Source organism: Dipodomys spectabilis, unplaced genomic scaffold (assembly GCF_019054845.1).
Source record: "Dipodomys spectabilis isolate Male_0828 unplaced genomic scaffold, ASM1905484v1 ptg000043l, whole genome shotgun sequence".
NCBI lineage: Eukaryota > Metazoa > Chordata > Mammalia > Rodentia > Heteromyidae > Dipodomys > Dipodomys spectabilis.
In genome coordinates, this window is record NW_024870720.1 from 15,458,192 (window position 1) to 15,476,664 (window position 18,473).

Genomic DNA, 18,473 nt, shown 5'->3' on the forward strand with positions numbered 1-18,473 from the left:
GTGCTGGTTTTGGGGTTTGTTTTTTTGTTTTTCTCTTGCCAGTCCTGGGGCTTCAGCTCAGAGCCTGGGTACTGTCTCTTCCATTTTTGCTAGTGCTGTACCAGCTGAGCCACAGCTCCACTGACAGCTTTTTAGAGTTAAGATTCTCACAGACTTTCCTGCCCAGCCTTGCTTCCAACCATGATCCTCAGAACTCAGCCTCCTGAGCAGCTAGGATTACAGGAGTGTACCACTGGCACCTAGCCATAATGTGTTCTTGTCTAAATTTTCAGAACCTCTTTAGCCCTGTCATGCAGCTTTGAGACATGACAGAACAAGGCAGAATTCTGAAATGGTGTGACAGTTTTCAAAGAAACTTGTCAGATGACTTCTTTAATGCTTATAATTATCTTGTTTAATCTCAAATGAGTGACCTTGCCCGCATGCCTGCAAGTTAGTAAGGTTACCATCTGTCATTACCTTTCCGTTCTTTCTGTGCCTACTCTCAGGACAGTTTCAAATAGAGAAATCACCCTCTGATCATTTTAGGATGGCAGCTTATCTAGGTAAATAGTTGCTTATTTTTTACATCATCTTTTTATAGGCAAAGCATGTTGGTTTATTGAATGTATGGGGTATTTGAATTCTCTCCTTCCCCCTTGTCTTGAAATGGTTTGGGGTGGGTTTTTTTTTCTTTTGTTCTCAAATTGCTTGGGAATTATGAATACTGTTTTTTTTTAAAGCATGACTTCTCCTTATAAAGAGAATCTATAGATGCAAGAATAGATGTAGAATTTAAACTGGAAAAGAAAAGGATGTGGAGACTGATTTTAATGTAGAACTTTGATTCTCATCTAAAAAAATGAAACTAGCAGACATATCTTTCAACCCTTCTCCACCATATTTCATGAGGAAATTAATCTTGTAGGGTGTGTTACTAATAAAGGGATTTTGTAGGATGTATAACAAATGGGGGAGATCTTGTAGGTTGTGTTACTAATGGGAAGATTGACTTGAACCTCTTAGAAAAGGGCAAAGTTCATTGCCTTGTATGCATAGGCCCTTTGTTGCTGAGTAGGTTTTGGAAAAGCAGGAGAATCAACTTGGCTGAACTTTTCTAAAAAACCACATGAGTAGTCCCTTTGTATTGCAGAAATCCCATTGGATGATATTTTTTTTCCTTTTCAGTTGAGCCAGGTGTATTTTTACATCAAATGAGCCCCCTTTATTTGTAAGTGCATGCAGGGTCACCTGTAATTCAGTGGAAATTTAAATTACTCCAGGAATAGACACGTAATTTTTCTGTGGGCATCATGTCAGTACCCTTCTCTGCTTCTGAATGATGTGGCAGAATGAATTAGCTACTTTACAGGGTAGAGAAACAGCGTTTTATCCCCTGCCCACAGACCTTGACTGCACATGGATTGTATGTTGAGTGAGCCCAGGGCCCCTTTTCATGTCTGGGTTATACCACAGCAGGGGGTATATCAAATGGGCATGGTCATTCTGGCTCAGGAAGGCCTTCTCCAAATGCAGACATTATTTTTTTCAACTTTATCTCAAATTCAAACTAAGGATTTTATTTTTAAGTAATGGGGAGAATAAAAATTTTGTGGAAAAAAGAATAAAATTCAAATTTTAATGTACAAGTAAAACAAAAGTAAAAGTTTAGGATCAGGCTGGGAAGTTGGCTCAGTGGTAGAGCACTTGCCTTGCATGCCTGAGGCCCTGGGTTCGATTCCTGAGCACCACATAAGCAGAAAGAAAAAAAGCCAGAAGTGGTGCTGTGGCTCAAGTGGTAAAGCTATAGCCTTGAGCTGAAGAGCTGAGGGACAGCGCCCAGGACCAGAGTTCAGGCCCCACGACTGGACCCAAAAATAAAAAATAAAAAAAAAGTTTAGGATCACGGTTACTGTATTTTGTGTTTTGGTTTAGTGAGACAGGGCCTCACTCTACAACCCTGGCTCTCCTTGACTCATGATTCTCTCCTGTTTCAGCCTCTTGAGTGCTGAGATTAAAGCCATGAGCTACCACACCCGACTTTTAAGTAAAAAGTTCTATTTCAAGACAGTCATGCCAGAGACCCAGAGGTCTCTGCCTAAGTCCTAAGTATTTATTGGAAATGTTTGTCTTGCCTCTGTTTTGCTGAGCTGACTCCTAATTGGGAATGTTATCTAATCAGAACAACATGTTTTTTGTTTTCTTTCTTTGTGTGTGTGTGTGTGTGTGTGTGTGTGTGTGTGTGTGTGTGTGTGCACGCACGCGCGTGCGTGTGTGCACGTGTGTGCACGCGCGCGCGAACACATTCTGGTCTGGAGCTTTACCTCCAGGCCTGGGCTCTGTTAAAGCCCATATACCAATTTCCAGAAATCCTGCAAGTTGGCTAGAATACTGCATATGTTTCCAAAATGTCAGTTCTGGAGATTTCCTTAAGAATATACCACTTAGTTTATTAAAAAGCTAGACTAAGTTATTGTATGAGTGTATTTGAGCTTATCAATTGATTTATGGTACTGGGGTTTGAACCCAGGTCCTCATGCTTCCAGGCAAGCACTTTACCACTTGAGCTGTACCTGATTTCCAGCTCTCACCTGATTTTCTTACTTCTTTATTATAACAGTGTTAGGACTGGAATGGAGGTTTCATCCAGATCTAAACCAGGATAGTGAGAAATTGCTAAAATGCTGCTACACCACCACTCAACTCCAGCAAAGCCTGGAACTGTAAAAACAGAAATTGATCCTCTGATTGCTCTCCATTTAGTCTTTTATTATTTGGAGCCCCAAGTCTGTATTCTTTGTCCTGCCTGATTATAGAGTGTGGACAAATGTGCATTTATAGCAGGAGTCAGTTAAGGTGGACCGGGCAAGAGAAGACCTAGTCTCAAAAATGTTTCCCAACACAGAGATAAACCAAGGACCTCCCCTACTAGTCACTTCTGCACACCTGCAGCTGCCAGCTCTTGTTGTCTGTGCTGAGTTCTTAGAATTCATTTTGTTCCTGCATTCCACGTGGACCTGATGGTGGTAGAAAAGAATATTTTTCAAGATCATAAATCCGTAAATCAGTAAATGTTTAGTCTTTTCACTGTGTGAACAATAAATTCTCAGTCAAATCACTGCCTACAAGCTGATCAGTGTTGGAGACACCAGAATGACACAAGTCCTCAATGCTTTGAAAGGAAGAAATGGCTATTTTTTTTTAATCTCCCCAGGAAATGTATAACTTATCCATCTTTTAGGTTTATCTGAAACCTCCAACTTGGGAGGAATTAGGGAATGTGTCATTTGGTATCCTGGTTGTTGCAGAATATCTGAGAAACTGCAGCTTAGATTAACCTGGAGAATTGGGGAGAATATGTATCTTTAGCAGCAAAATGCATATTTAATGCCGTTCACAGGGCATTGAGCCACTTATAAAATGAAGATGAGCTCGGGTTTTCATTTTTAGGCATCAGATTTCCACCTAGCTCATTATTTTTATGCATTAAACATTTTCCTAATGCAACATGCTATGGACTGGGCTAGTATAATAACCTTTACAGAATGAGATGTCACACCACTACCACTGGGGACAGGCCAGGATGACGGTGAAGCAAAGAACGAAGCCCTCACAGGTACCATCTTGTGACACTTTTAATGCTAGTGTCTTCTGAAATGTCACACTGTCTCTCCTGCCTTCATCTAGGCCTGGCCCTGCTGGTGTTCTTTGAAAGTGCTCTTAAAAAGTACATTTGTGGATCATATTCTGAACCTACTGGGATTCTGGAGAGGGGCTTCCAGATTCTTCACGAGGTTCATCTCTCAGGATGTCTGACACATAGGGAAAGTTTAAGATTCTCTAAGGCCCGCCAGGACAAAAGTGGCTCAACCAGCCACAGGTTATGATCCATCTGGAATAGTAGCATTAAAAACAACTACCTAATTAACCAGCACACAGGAGCAAGTAGGTCAGACAGACAGACTGCACCATGGCTGGGCACCGTTGTTGTATAACTGCTACCAGGTGTCATGCTGCAAGGCTTGGATCTTAGAGTACTTGTCACCAAAGTGAAATGTAACTGGTTATGTAATTTTGAACTGCTCCAGTTTTCTAAAAAGTATTTTATAGGTGCATTTTTAGTGTATGTGTGCATTGTAAAGTAAAATTAGAAAACAACCCAAAAATAGTGAAAATTATCCAAAAATGTTTCATATGACCATAGAAGACCATTGTCAACATTTTGCAGTATCCCTTCAACTTTTAAATGTCTTCCTTCTACAGAATCTAGGTCCATTAAAAGTCCATCTGTGGCATTATGGGTACTGGGAAGCATCTGTGACAAGAAGAATATAGGTAGTAGAACCAAATTCTGAACTTGAAGCTCATGTCCAAATATCTATGTCATCATGGATAGAATTAATCTCAGAATGAAAAAAATTTACATATCTAAACATATTTGTGAATTTCTTTGGGCCATCTGTTGTAAGAACAGTAGAAACATATCCACTAGGAAAGTCACCATTAGACAGATTCTTAAGTCAGTGCCTTTGGATGTTTAGAGATTGGTTCATTGGTTGGGTTCTCCCCTCCTTCTTTCCTCCTGCCACCATCTTATAGTGCTAGGATTTGGGGAAAGAACCTTACTGTACAACTGAAATACATCCCCAGTCTTGGATGGGATCTGTGCATGCATGTGGGGGAGGGGGCAGTACTAAGTCCTAGGAACTGTCCCTTAGCTTTCTTGCTATAGTACTCTACCACTTGAGCCACAGCTCCACTTCTGGCTTTTTAGTGGTTAATTGGCAATAAAAAATCTCATGGGCCATCCTGTCTGGGCTGGCTTTGAACTGTGATGCTCAGATTTCAGCCCGTTGAGTAGCTAGGATTATAGGTGTGAGCTACTATCTGGTGCCTTTAGAATCTTAATCATTCATTAGCTCTACTATGTACCGCAGTTAGAGGTACAATCAATCAGACATGGTTCCTGCTCTTGAGGACATATAGTATGAAAGAGAAAGCAGACCAAGGTCTAGCATAACAGAGTCAGGGAATCCTAAATGCCATGAGATGGGAGAGAGAGAGAGAGAGACAGATCAACTGATTTGGCTTGGGAGAATTGAGGATTGCTTAGAAATAGAGGTGACATTTAAGCTGAGTCCAGAGAGACTTACCGTATGGCACCTACCGTCTCCAGCAAAATAGCATTCTCCTAAGAGTCTACTGTTTTTTTGTGTGTAGTGTCCTACTTTTCAGCCTGATCACACAGTTGCCCATGATAATTAAATGAAACTTGCCAGATGGATATTTTCGCAAGACGATGGCTTGTCTTCTTGCTCTATTTGTGAAAGCTGGCATTGGATCCAAACTCTCAAGGATGCTCCTACCTTGAGATGGCTTTGGAGAGTCACTCTTTTGTGTGTGTTTGCCAATTGGCCTGCCCATCAGCAGGGCCAGGTTGAGTGACAGGTGGGTGTGTCATGCATGTGGACACTCTGATCCCTGCCAACTCATTTGCCTCTAAGGAGGTAAGGTGCTGAGAGGTTGTTCTGCAAAGATGCCACTTACCATTGTTAGCTTTCTCTGGGGAAATAACTGTCCTATGTTTCTAATCTGTTATTCATTCTCACCACATGTATTTCTCTTATCAAATGCAATATAATTGATGTCACATTCCCAATGTATCAGATTAAAACACATACATATTATCACATTATTTTAAAGAAGCAATTTTCAGATCACTGAATGGAATATTAAGCGTGGCAGATACGATTAACTTAATCTGTAGAAAATGCATTTAACCAAGCAGGGTAGGTACTCCAGTTAGTAAACTGAATCAATAATAAAAACTATCAATAAATGCATTTTTTTCTTTTTTAGTACTGGGGTTTGAACTCAGAACTTCATGCTTGCTAGGCAGGAGCTCTACTATTGAGCCACACCTCCAGCCATAGTGCTACATTAGTGCAAGTCATTATTAGCTCTTTGTGTGCCCCAATTCATTTAATTATCTCAACTGCTCTATGAGATGGCTACCATTCTCATTCCCATTTTACACATGCAGAAACAGAGCCTGCAGCTTATCTAGTGGTAGAGAATTGGTAAAGTATAAGAGGTGATCCACCCCACACATAGCCTACCTAGCCTTTTTGTTGTTGTGAACTCATTTCTGGGCTTACCTCTAAGGATGCCGATAAGCACATCATCATCTCTGCCCTCAAAATGCTTACAGGTAGCTTATTCTCAGCGTGAGAAATCTTCAAGTACATTGCCATTAAAACCAACAAACACAGCTCATCTTCTTTTTCTTTAGAAATAATTTCCAAAATTTTAAATTGTTGAATATCAATTGATTATTATAGTTACACAGAAATGTCAAATTAGAGCTTTCCTGCTGATACAATTTATGTTTTTGCTGATTCTATCCAGGCTGATTCTATCCAGACTCTAAATATATGTGTGAATATAATTTTTGGCTGGTTTTCTCTTATCATTTTCTGTCTGCATTTTGCATTCGAAATAAAGGTCTGGATTTAAAAGCCCATATTGTCACTTACTGTCATGTGTGAGCTTCCCTGTAAATATAGTGATTCAGCTCTTTATGAATAATACCCATACTATTCCCCAAAAAGACAGTTGGGATTTTCCTTTTCCAGTTACAAATCCTAATTTCATCCCCACAATAACTTGGAATCCCATTAGGAATCTACTAAATAGAATTTTCACCTTCAGGAAGTTGGAATGCTAGCTTCTTAACCTCATCACTGGAAGCAAAACCTAGACAGGAGGTCTTGTGACCTCTGCTTGAGAGAGGTCCCAGAGATCCCCCTGTGTGCAGTGGGCATGGTGGGATTGTAAATATCTTTCTTGGCTAGATTCTCAGTTCACCTCTCCATATCTTCCATTCATTGGTTCAGAGTCTCCCTTTGGAAGATCATTCTCTCTCACAGCTTCAAGAAGGTTCTAAGGATGGGAGAGATGAGCAAGAATTGGAACGGCTCTCACGGAGGGTTTTCAGCAGACTGACATATGGCCGCTTCTCTTTTTTCTACAGCAAAACCAGAAATCCTAACGTATGACAGGCTCATGAATGGTATGCTCCAGTGTGTGGCAGCGGGATTTCCAGAGCCCACAATAGATTGGTATTTTTGTCCAGGAACGGAGCAGAGGTGAGATGATTATTTTTGGCACTGCTTAAAATGCAGAAGGGAAAGACTGCAGTTCACTTGGATTTCAAATGTGTTTAGATTTTTTTTAATTTTTTTTGAAAAAGCTTTGATTATTATTTTTCTGTCCATGTGGCTTTTCAGAGGGGGAGGTAATGGCTGTATTTTTCCTGGTAGACATTAATTTTGTTTGCTGAAAAATGATTACTGAATGACTCTTCTATTTGGGTGGTTATCTTTTTTGGATTTATCATGCAATTTCTAGCCTGCAGGTAGATAAAGCAATTTTCCAGGACTAAGTAATTAGATTTCCATTCTATATGCAGGAGGTAATGTGTGTGGGAAATGTGGCTGTAGTTATCATGAAAAAAATTACCTCAGAAGTTAATTGCCAAGTTACCAAAAAGTAATGATCGCACAATTACAACATACATATGGTAGGGGTAAATGGCAGGTTGTAAAAGGTTTGCTCCTTGATGAGGTGCCCAGCCCCCCACAAACAGAGACCATCTGATACTGTGTCGTTTTGCTCTTGCAGCCCACACTTAAGCGTTAAATTATCTTTTCCCATTACCCGAAGATGAAAACAGGGTCAACTTTGCCTTACTTTTTTTAAAAAAAGATTTCTTTTATCTCTCAAATGTGGTTTTGTGTTCCAGCCTGTAAAGTTCATTTTAACATCACAACCAATAAATAATAAGGTTAGTGGTAGAAATTTTATTTTTTGTGAACTAAACCTCTTGTGGCAATGCATCAGAAGAGGTTACTAGGATTATTCTAGTCTGAGCTTTTGTGGAATGTTTGCTTGTGGGGAATCATGAATCATGGGGGCTGAAGGGGCCATGTAAGACCTCTGGGAAGTAAGCAAGGCCCAGTGATTATAGTCTTGCATATAGCAAATAATTGGAGAGCCATACATGTCAGATGGTGGTCCAAAGAACACTATACTTGAGTTTCTTTCTCTCTCAGACTATGTTACTTTTTCTTAGGTAGACAGTTTGCAGGTAAGATCAACAACTATTTTCTATCTGTAGGTGTTAAGAAGGGAAAGGGAAGTGGCCAGGAGTTTCAAGTAGGGTAGTTGGGGGTCTGGCTCACGATTCCCCCCAGTAGTAATGCCATACGGTAGTACCACCCTGCTTCCAACCCAGAGCCTTGGGATGCAATTTTTTTCAGTGTTTTCATGTCCTCAGCCAATTTATTTTTTTTATGCTTTCTTCCTCCATATTCCTTTCAACCATTCATATATACTTGAAAATTTGGGTTATTTTAAGGGTCTGTTGTGTGCAAAGATCTATCTATGGCACTTTTTATTTCTAGCCCTTTCATTAACACCCTGCAAAATGGTATTGCCATTTCAATGTACAGCTGTGGAAACTGAATCTTGGGGAGATTACATAACCCATCATAAACCAAGAGACTAGGCTAATTTGAGTGTATTCAAAACCCATTAAATCCCAAACCTCCTCTCCACCTTTCTGCTCTACATGGTGCTTTTCTTGCCCCTAAGACCCCATAAAGTCTTCTTCATCAGATTTGGTGGCCTCAAAGGGGATTTGTCTGGATGATGAGTTCCAATTGTGCTGTCCAGTATGCCAAATGCTAGGTGTATCATGTATTTGGTTTCCCATCATAAGCCCATGCCTTTGTGCTCTTTCCCTTAGGTGTTCTGTCCCTGTTCCACCAGTGGACGTGCAGATTCAGAACTCATCTGTGCCACCATTTGGAAAACTAGTGGTTCAGAGTTCCATAGACTCCAGTACATTCCGGCACAATGGCACAGTGGAGTGTAAGGCTTACAACGAAGTGGGCAAGAGTTCTGCTTACTTTAACTTTGCATTTAAAGGTAACAACAAAGGTATATTTCTTTTTAATCCAATTTAAGGGGATGTTTAGGTTGTGTCTACCACATCTGTCATGACATTAAATCCATTCCAACACTTGGCCATGTCATTTCTAGAAACACCTAGTAGCACACCAACCATACTGTCATCAGATTCATTCTGTACTACTTTGGAAATAGAGATGTGTCTTTTATCAATCATTTTAACCACTTTGTTTTGTATATTTTATCCATGCATATGTGTAAGTCCTTCTACAACTAATTAGGTTTATAATTGTTTCCATTAAAAGAGGGTAGAAAGTTTGAAGAGGATATATTTTACCCATTCCCCAACCACAATTAGAACATTTTCAAATTCAAGTTTAATATTTAGTGATTTGAAATGAATTAAAATGTCCAGATAAAACCAGGTGCCAGTGGCTCACGCCTGTAATCCTAGTTACTCAGGAGGCTGAGATTTGAGGATCTGGGTTCAAAGCCAGCCCAGGCAGGAACGTCCGTGAGACTCTTTATCTCCAATAAACCACTAGAAAACCGGAAGTGGCACTGTGGCTCAAGTGGCAGAGCGCTAGCCTTGAGCTGAAGAGTGCAGGTACAGCTCCCAAGCCCAGAGTTCAAGCCCCACGACCAACAAAAAAAAATGTCCAGATAGCCATATCCAAAAATTAATAGTATTTTTGGTGTAATCATGTTCGTCAGCAATGTCTTTTGTATTTTCCTTTTTTGCTGCTTTTTCTCCTTTCTTCTTTTTCTTTCTTTTTTTTTTTTGGTAATACTGGGGATAGAAACCAGAGTCTTAGAGCTACACTCTCAAGCCAACAAGTTATTTCTTTAAAATGTGCTTTCTGAGTGACCAGCTCTCCTCTTAACATTAATGAAATAATTCTTGAGGACACACTGACGAATTGGTTTAAAGTTAAAAGCCAACCTCCCCTCCCCCCCAAAAAACAAGGGCATTTAAATTTGTAGGTGTGTGTGTGTGTGCGCGCGCGTGCGTGCGTGTGTGTGTGTGTGTGTGTGTGTGTGTGTGTGTGCGCGTGTGTGTGTATTACAAAGATTTAGGCCAAAATGTGTATCCTCAGTTTTTAAGTAAATGAGAGGAAAAATGTTAACATTGTTCTATGTTATTGATCTTTCCAGACAGTGCATTGAAAGAGGCACTTTAGAAATGTTTTTCTTGGTTGTGAAAGACATTTATGGTCATTTCAGAAAACTTGGAAAAGTCAGGAGTGCCAAAAAGCAGAAAAAGAAAATGTAAACCACCAATAGAATAAATTGGGTTTTTTTAAAGAAGGAATTTGAGAATGTCAAAAGAGGTGACAGTGATCAAGATGCATTGTATTCATAAACTACGTTGTTCAGTGGCAACTCCTTTGTACAAGTACTTAAAGATAGTTAAAAAGAGAAGAAATTTGGAGTCCAAAGGCCGTTCCTGATGTTGCTTTGAAAAGCAACATAAAATTATGCATATACCATAGACCTCTCATCGTCTTTCTGAGTAATCTGACTTAATGTTGTATTGTTAAGAGCTTCATTTTATTACCAAGAGTAAGACATAGCCAAGGTTAAGGAGCAAAAACCGCATAGCTATATCCCCTGTCCAGGCTGCGAGACAGGAAGTGGGTCTGCTCGGGATTTGGCTGTCACCAACATCCTATCCTGCTAATAGTTTGTGATTCTCCCGCTTCTCTTCCCTTTTAGAACAAATCCATTCGCACACCCTGTTCACACCCTTGCTGATTGGTTTTGTGATCACGGCTGGCCTCATGTGCATCGTTGTTATGATTCTCACCTACAAATATTTACAGGTAACCATTGATTTGTTCTCTCCTCTAGTCTCCCAGTGCCTTGGTGACTGAAGCATTCCTCATTAAAGGGTGATCTGTCTTTTCTTTTCTCCAGAAACCCATGTATGAAGTACAATGGAAGGTTGTCGAGGAGATAAATGGAAACAATTATGTTTACATAGACCCAACACAACTTCCTTATGATCACAAATGGGAGTTTCCCAGAAACAGGCTGAGTTTTGGTCAGTATGAAGCAGGGGCTTTCCATGCAGCCCTTTTGTGTACACATAACAATGATTTTAGGGAACCCCAGGGTTTCCGTTGTTTCATTCCACCTGAAACAAGAAGTGGTTATTATTATTTTTCTTTTCCCTGAGAAATTGCACAGAAAACTGATACGTTTGGCACAGAACACACTACAGGGATACGTTTTAAAAACATATTTGCTGCTAATCCTTTTGTTGATCTTGGAACCTTCGAGTGTTCCTTCCTCCTATCTCTACATTGCTTTCTTCTTTTCTAAAGGGAAGACCTTGGGTGCTGGTGCCTTTGGGAAGGTTGTTGAGGCCACTGCATATGGTTTAATCAAGTCAGATGCAGCCATGACTGTTGCTGTGAAGATGCTTAAACGTAAGTTGCTACCATAGGCCAGTACATTCACCCACACCAGTTTTTACTTGCCCACTTGGGGTTTGTTTTTTTTTAATGGGTTTAGTGGAGTTGGTTTAATATTAGAGGTGAAATGCTAAAATAAGATGTTTCCCAATTTTAGCAAGTGCCCATTTAACGGAGCGAGAAGCCCTCATGTCTGAACTGAAAGTCCTGAGCTACCTTGGCAATCATGTGAATATTGTGAATCTTCTTGGCGCATGTACCATTGGAGGTGAGCCCATATCCAGATGCCATCTTCCTATCTGCTAGGTTGCCAAAAGAAGGACTTTAAAAAAAAAAATAAGACTCGAAAAAGCTTGGTTATGAATTGCTAGATTTCTATCCAAATTTTCATTCTCTTTTGGTAGGTTTTATTTTCCTACTTGTTCTTAACCTAATGGAGGTTATCATTTCTGTATTGTTGTTTTTTTAATCAGTTATCAATGTGTTCAGACCTTTCAGACTCTCCTCCTCTAGTTATTTGAAAGGTATGATTTCATAGACTATAGTTACCCTACTGAGCTTTTGACCTCCCTTCACCCCCACCACCTATGATTGGCACCCCTATCTACCATCTCAATCTCCCACTTCCCCATCCTAGCCTGTAGTGGCCTGGATTCTATGCTCTGCTTTCATGAAGTCAGCTCTTTTTGGCTTCTGCACATGAGTGAGAGCATGCAGCATTGGTCTCTTTGCGTGCCCACTTGTTACCATTAGTTGATTAAGACAGATTGTGTACATGTATCAAATTACACTGTTATAACCCCTAAATGAGTATAAACACTATGTGTCCATTTAAAAAGGGAAGTTAAATGATGAATTGATGAACTAAAAAAAAAAATGTAGATTTTTAAAATTTTACATCCTAGGGAGAAATAGCCTAGGATGTGAGCTACTGTCATCTATTATTGACAACGTTGACCTCTTAAATATCTCATTTCAATCAGAAGGCTTTTCTTGTCCTGCAAACTATCTATGTTGCTGGGTCATCATCAGTCATTCAGAAGCTGAAGTACATGTGTCCTCCATCGCTGAGAGTAGGCCCCTAAGCCTCCCACTTGCCTGATATCCACCAAATGAAGCAAACGTTTCACTTGGTAAAAGTACATTTCCAATTCTTGAGGTTCCCATTAAGGATGTCTACAGAATGTCTGCAGAATACACTTCCGTCTAATGGAACAAAGATGAGAGGAGCTGTTTCGGAGATCCGGAGAGATCCGCAGGGATGTTGACAGTTTTCGACAATGTCTCTTAAAACAACTCATGAATGGGGCTTCACCCTATCATAAATTGTTCATAAGACAGTTCCTACCAAGGCAGTTAGTTGCCTGTTCATTTCACAAAGCAGATTTTTAAGCATTCACTAGCAGTAGGACTCTTTTTGACTAATAGTGCTCAAAATACAGGTCATTTCAGGTTTCACCCACTTCCCAGTCTAGTCTCAGCTGGCTGTTCCATGTGGTTTATTTTCTTCATTTCCATAATAACATTACAGAGAAGATGTGAAGCCCTGCTGAAAACAGAAGTAAGTCAAAGGAGATCTATATAGGAAGCTTGATAATAGTAGATCCTTGAAAGCAGCAACTTGTGTCTGTAAAGCCAGCAGTCAAGCCTGGCCCCAGAGCCTCATGTCACTTAGAAATTCAGATCAAAAGGGGCTGGCTTGTTTTGTTTTAAAATACATAATGCCGCTTTTTTTGTGATGAGTGCTGATAATAGACAGAATTAGGACTAAGAAGGCTCAGCTACTGAAGCTGAATGTTAATATCCCAGATCACCCTTGGGTTTTGTGGGTTGGTTTTTTTTTTTTTTTTAACAAGAGGTTGGATTGGTTAGAGTATATTTTGCCTCTTCTAATTTTTTTCTTACATCCTTATAGGGCCCACCCTGGTCATTACAGAATATTGTTGCTATGGAGATCTTTTGAATTTTTTGAGGCGAAAACGTGATTCATTCATTTGCTCAAAGCAGGAAGATCAGGCAGAGGCAGCGCTGTATAAGAACCTTCTGCATTCAAAGGAGTCTTCTTGGTAAGGCTGATTTGCATAAGGAGTCCCCCTTGACAGGCAGTTCTTGGGTCATAATGGTTTGCAATCAAAGCTGATTCTTTAAAAACTGAGCTGAGGTACTCCAAAGTGGGAAATCAGAATTATTAAATTATTTAAATATGATTAACTGTTTAGAAAGTTCAAATAGTGTTTTTGAGTAGTCAAATTGTGGTAAACTTAGGTTTTGGCTATTTTTTTTTTTTTAAGGCATGCTTAGATTTTTTTTCCATGTCTCAGTTACATGCAGTGGATTAAATTGCGTGCCAGTTTAACCTTTTTTTAAATCACTTTTTTTTCTGTTCTCTGTGTGTGTGTGGGCGCTGGGACTTGAACTCAGGGCCTTGCACTCTCAGCTTTTTCACTCAAGGCTGGTGCTGTACCATATGAGCCATATCTCCACTTCTGGCTTTTTGCTTGTTAATTGGAGATAAGAGTCAGATTTGTCTGCCTAGGCTGTCTTTGAACTATAGTCCTCAGTTCTTAGTCTCCTGAGTAGCTGGGATTACAAGCATAAACCACCTGTTTCCTGGCATCACAGTTCCATTTTTTTGTGTATTTCCATTTGTACTGCTGAGATGAGTGCTGTAGGCATCTGTACAATGCAGCTATTTATAGGAAAGATGCCAAAGGCTGCCACGTTGGCACCGTAAAGTCCTTTAACATTTTTTCAGCAGATTGATGTCCACATAGACTTTTACCTTCTGATTTCTTCCTGTGTGCCAGACCCCTCTTAATTATTCAAAAAAAAACCCACCTGGACCTGATAGTGGGCATTATCCAATTATCCATACCATTCTGAATTTGAATGATGGGGTAAAGAACAAACTCCAAGTTTCTTTAAGGAGAAGTAGTTTGCTTTACAAGAGGAATGGTATATATGCCTTGGTATATATACCTTTGTTTTCTCTCTGTATGCTCTTAAACTCTACCACTTAGGTTTCACTCCTACCTGGGCACCAGTGGTTCTCACCTGTAGTACTAATTACTCAGGAAATTGAGATCTGAGGATTAAGGGTCAAAGCCATTCTGGGCAGATAAATCTGAGAGACTCTTCATCTTCATGAACCAGTAAAAAGCTGGAAGTAGAGGTGTGGCTCAAGTGCAACAAAGCTGAGCAAGAAGGCAAGACCCTGAGTTTAAGCCCAATATTGGCATAAGAAGAAGACTTACTAGCTTCACCTGACTTGATAGAAATCATAATCAGGCCCACTCCCTTGTGCTTAGCATTGCTACCTCGTGTGATGGATTTTACTTGTCCTTTATATTTTTACTGTATGGGGTGGTTGGAGGTATACTCAGTGGTAGAGCATGTACTCAGCATGTATAAGGCCCTGGGTTCTATCTCCAACACTAACAACTAAAATAAATTTTACTATATGTCTCCCATGTTTTGGAATAGTGAGACTTTGTCTCCTGAACTCACAATTCCAGGCTCCTCAGGAGACTTCAGTGAATATCATTGACGGGCATTTATTCCTTAACTTGATTCTTTTTTCTGCCTTTGGCTAAAGTTTAATAAAGCTCCAGGTGAAGCCCTTCATTTTCTTTTTTTTTTAAGCCCAATAAACTTGAGTAGTTTTAGAACATAGTAAGTTCTGCAAAACCTTATTAGCATCCCCTGGGCATATCTTTGCTGTGGCCCCTGAGCCATTTTTTGTGTTTGTTGTTGGTGTTATGTAACCTCTGCCCTGTCTATATTTTTTAAATTTCTGAGATAATGGCCTAAATTGTCCTGTGTGGTGTTCTTTATGCTTTGGGATCCCATATGGGTTTGGAGCCACCAGCACAGTATGAAGGAGGTTGTTGTCATGGTGTTTCTATGCTAATCAGTAGCAGGAAGTACTAGAAATCTTGAAGAGTCTCCAGCCAAATGTTGCAGATTCAAGAGGTCCAGATGGTTCAGAAAATCATCCAAATTATTGGTGTTTATTTGAACCAAACTTGATTTTTTTTTTTAAACCTTCCATCCGTTGCTATATGTTAGCAATCTCTCTGATGACACATCTCGGAAGCTCTATTCTCTGTCTTGTGTCTTGTCTCTGTGGTGGCTAATGTAGAATTTGGAGCAACTCAGGATAATATTTGTGGCTGTTTCCTATTAAATCCACCATTTCTACAGCATTTCAAATTTTTTACTTTTTTGGTGTTAGTACTAGGGTTTGAACTCAGGGCCTTGCAGCTCTTACTTGGGGTTTTTTGGTTTTGTTTTGTTTTGTTTTTTTCTCAAGGCCCATCACTTGAGCTACAGCTCCACTTCTAGCTTTTTACTGGTTGATTGGAGATAAGAGTCTAACCCAGGCTAGTTGAGATCTCAGATCTCAACCTCCTGAAAAGCTAGGATTACTAGAAAGGATTACTAGCACAAACCATCAGCGCTCATCAGTTGGGACACTTCTAACCTGAGTAATTGGACCTTAATATTGCACATTGAAAAATCAGAATGCAGCTTTTTTAAATGTTTTATTCAAATGCTGCATTGCATTTTTTTTCTCAAATAAAATCTATTAAGAGACAAAGTGGACAAGAGAGGAGCCTCTCACATTAGTGGCCCCTTCTTCCAATTTCTGGTCTGTTCAGTCTTAACTTAAGGGTGCTTCATTTCTTTCTCAGCAATGATAGTACCAATGAGTACATGGACATGAAGCCTGGCGTTTCCTATGTTGTCCCAACCAAAGCTGACAAAAGGAGATCCGCAAGAATAGGTAGGTCCCTATCAGGTGATAAATGCCACTTTACTTACGTCCGAGCAAATACAAAATCTGTAGCAGTTAGAATTTGCGAGTGCATGTTTGGAGTCAGAACATGTGTTTTTATATTTGAACATCTTGCTCTGTAGATGGAATTTTGGAAATGAGTCTGCCATCCCCCTGCCCTGAGTATTTGGGGATTGTTAAATACTGATTTGGTGACTTAACACCCAGCTTTACTCAGTACTGGGAGTATGATTGGTCCATAAGTGCTCATCCACTGATTAGTTCCCAGCCTTTGACACTGATGTGGCTATCTTCTCTTAACCTAGGCTCATACATAGAAAGAGATGTGACTCCTGCCATTGTGGAGGATGATGAGCTGGCCCTAGACCTGGAAGACTTGCTAAGCTTCTCCTACCAGGTGGCAAAGGGAATGGCTTTCCTTGCCTCCAAGAACGTGAGTGGAAATGATGCTCAGATGTACACGGAGATGTACACGGTCTTCCTTTTCCCTTCCTTCCTTTTTTTTTAAAGAATGGAGCATTTCAAGGCCTTAGTTAGAATGCAGAGTGTCATTTTGAAGTGCAGTAACCCAAAGTAGAGGAAATTTAGTTTCTTCATGTTCCAACTGCTGTCTCTTTGGAATTCCTGTTCTAATTTATAAGCTTTAAAGCACAAACCTGCCTAAATGAGCTTCCATGAATATTCTCTTATGTGTAGTGAATTCACTTAAAACATTTGGCTTTAAGATATAGGTAGGCTCCTAGAAAAGAGATGGCTAATCATTTTACCAATAACAGTAGGGCCATACCTCATTATTGCTATGCTCAGTGAAATACATAATTAGTCACTTTGAATTGAGACCCCCAAATATTACATGTATGGCTGATAAGATATGAGGAAAGGGATCAGAGCAAATAATGAACACATAGGTGGGGGATGGGAAAATGATGGAACCATAAGTAGGAACATGGATCTGAAGGACAAGAATTCTCTCAGAAATAGGACTAGCTGAAGAGAATAAAAGTCCCAGCCCCCAAACTAAACATCATCAGTGGCATTTCCAAACAATTACCAAAATTAAAAGAGGATACAGGATAGTAGAAATAAGATCTTCTTCCTGTGTCCTTGGGAAATGTCAAATCAAAGTTGCAAAGACGTTTTTAGGAACCATTTGAAAGGACATTCAGAGAGATGCGTGCAAAATGAATTTCCAGCTTAAAAAATACAATTTGAGTATAATACATTCTACTATGAATAAAAGCTGTCCTGAGGACTGGAGTATTTATTAGAATTGGTTTTAAAAGTGATTATAGTAATTAGGGTTCTAATGATGAGAAACATAAGATGTGAACATCATTTGAGGTGCAATTTTGATTTTTTTTTATTTTTAGTGTTCTGAATACTTTGTAAAATGAAAGTTTGGGATTTTTAAAAATAATATAAACAGCATTTTAGTCTTAAAAATAGTTTTTACTCTTTGAAAGTTAAAATGAATTTAAATGGCTTTCTTTTTCTCCCCAACCTAATAGTGTATTCACAGAGACTTGGCAGCCAGAAATATCCTCCTTACCCATGGTCGAATCACAAAGATTTGTGATTTTGGTCTCGCCAGAGACATCAAGAATGATTCTAATTATGTGGTTAAAGGAAATGTGAGTATCCATTCTCTGTCTGACAGTCCGCAAAGGATTTTGAGCTTCAAAACTTGTTTTCTATGATTTTCATAATGCAAAATCTACCTTGTAATGTCATGCATTTTAGCAGTCAAATTAAGTGTACTCCAGCAAAATTTGCATGGAATGCTGAACATTTCTACTACTAACAGTTGATAATAGAATTCCGAATTCTAATTGTGTAATTATGGGGCATGTGAAGGAAACAGAAATAGCCTTAATTTTCATTGTAGCCTGAGAATAGCAATGAACTTGATTTTTCTCAAGTGTAACAAATGTTAGCCTTGAAGGTCTCAGCAGGAGAATTTTTTGGAGATTGACATACTATGTGAAAGTGATTAAAACTGTGTTCTGGGTTAGCCATACGGAATGTTGGATCTTAGAGTCAATAGAGGTCTCTTAAGTAGATTTATAAGTAATCAGTGATTTGGAGGAAGTTGTTTTGGGTTTTTTCAGAGTGCTGAATTATGTCATTGTCAGCTTTCATTGTATCCTCAAAACAAACCCATGCCCTACTATTCAATGTCTTCCCAATCTTAATAATTGGAGAAAGTAAAGTACAGTGTATCTTGGTGGTTTTTATGTGAGATGACATGAGTCAGTAGAGACTGAAACCAGAGCTCATAATTTCCAGATCCAGTATCCCATGGGTAT

General features: G+C 39.5%; 1 protein-coding gene across 2 annotated transcripts in view; it reads left to right on the top strand.

Moving 5' to 3' along the window:
* Positions 1-18,473, top strand: part of Kit (KIT proto-oncogene, receptor tyrosine kinase) — an 87,418-nt gene that overhangs the window by 61,325 nt on the left and 7,620 nt on the right. Inside the window, exons 8-17 of one of the 2 annotated variants that reach the window (XM_042678399.1) lie at positions 7,013-7,127; positions 8,789-8,982; positions 10,669-10,775; positions 10,870-10,996; positions 11,280-11,384; positions 11,527-11,637; positions 13,285-13,435; positions 16,064-16,155; positions 16,473-16,600; positions 17,676-17,798. In XM_042678399.1, coding sequence (XP_042534333.1) covers positions 7,013-7,127; positions 8,789-8,982; positions 10,669-10,775; positions 10,870-10,996; positions 11,280-11,384; positions 11,527-11,637; positions 13,285-13,435; positions 16,064-16,155; positions 16,473-16,600; positions 17,676-17,798 — 1,253 coding nt within the window. The remainder of the gene's footprint in view (positions 1-7,012; positions 7,128-8,788; positions 8,983-10,668; positions 10,776-10,869; positions 10,997-11,279; positions 11,385-11,526; positions 11,638-13,284; positions 13,436-16,063; positions 16,156-16,472; positions 16,601-17,675; positions 17,799-18,473) is intronic. The other variant, XM_042678400.1, reaches the window with a different exon arrangement.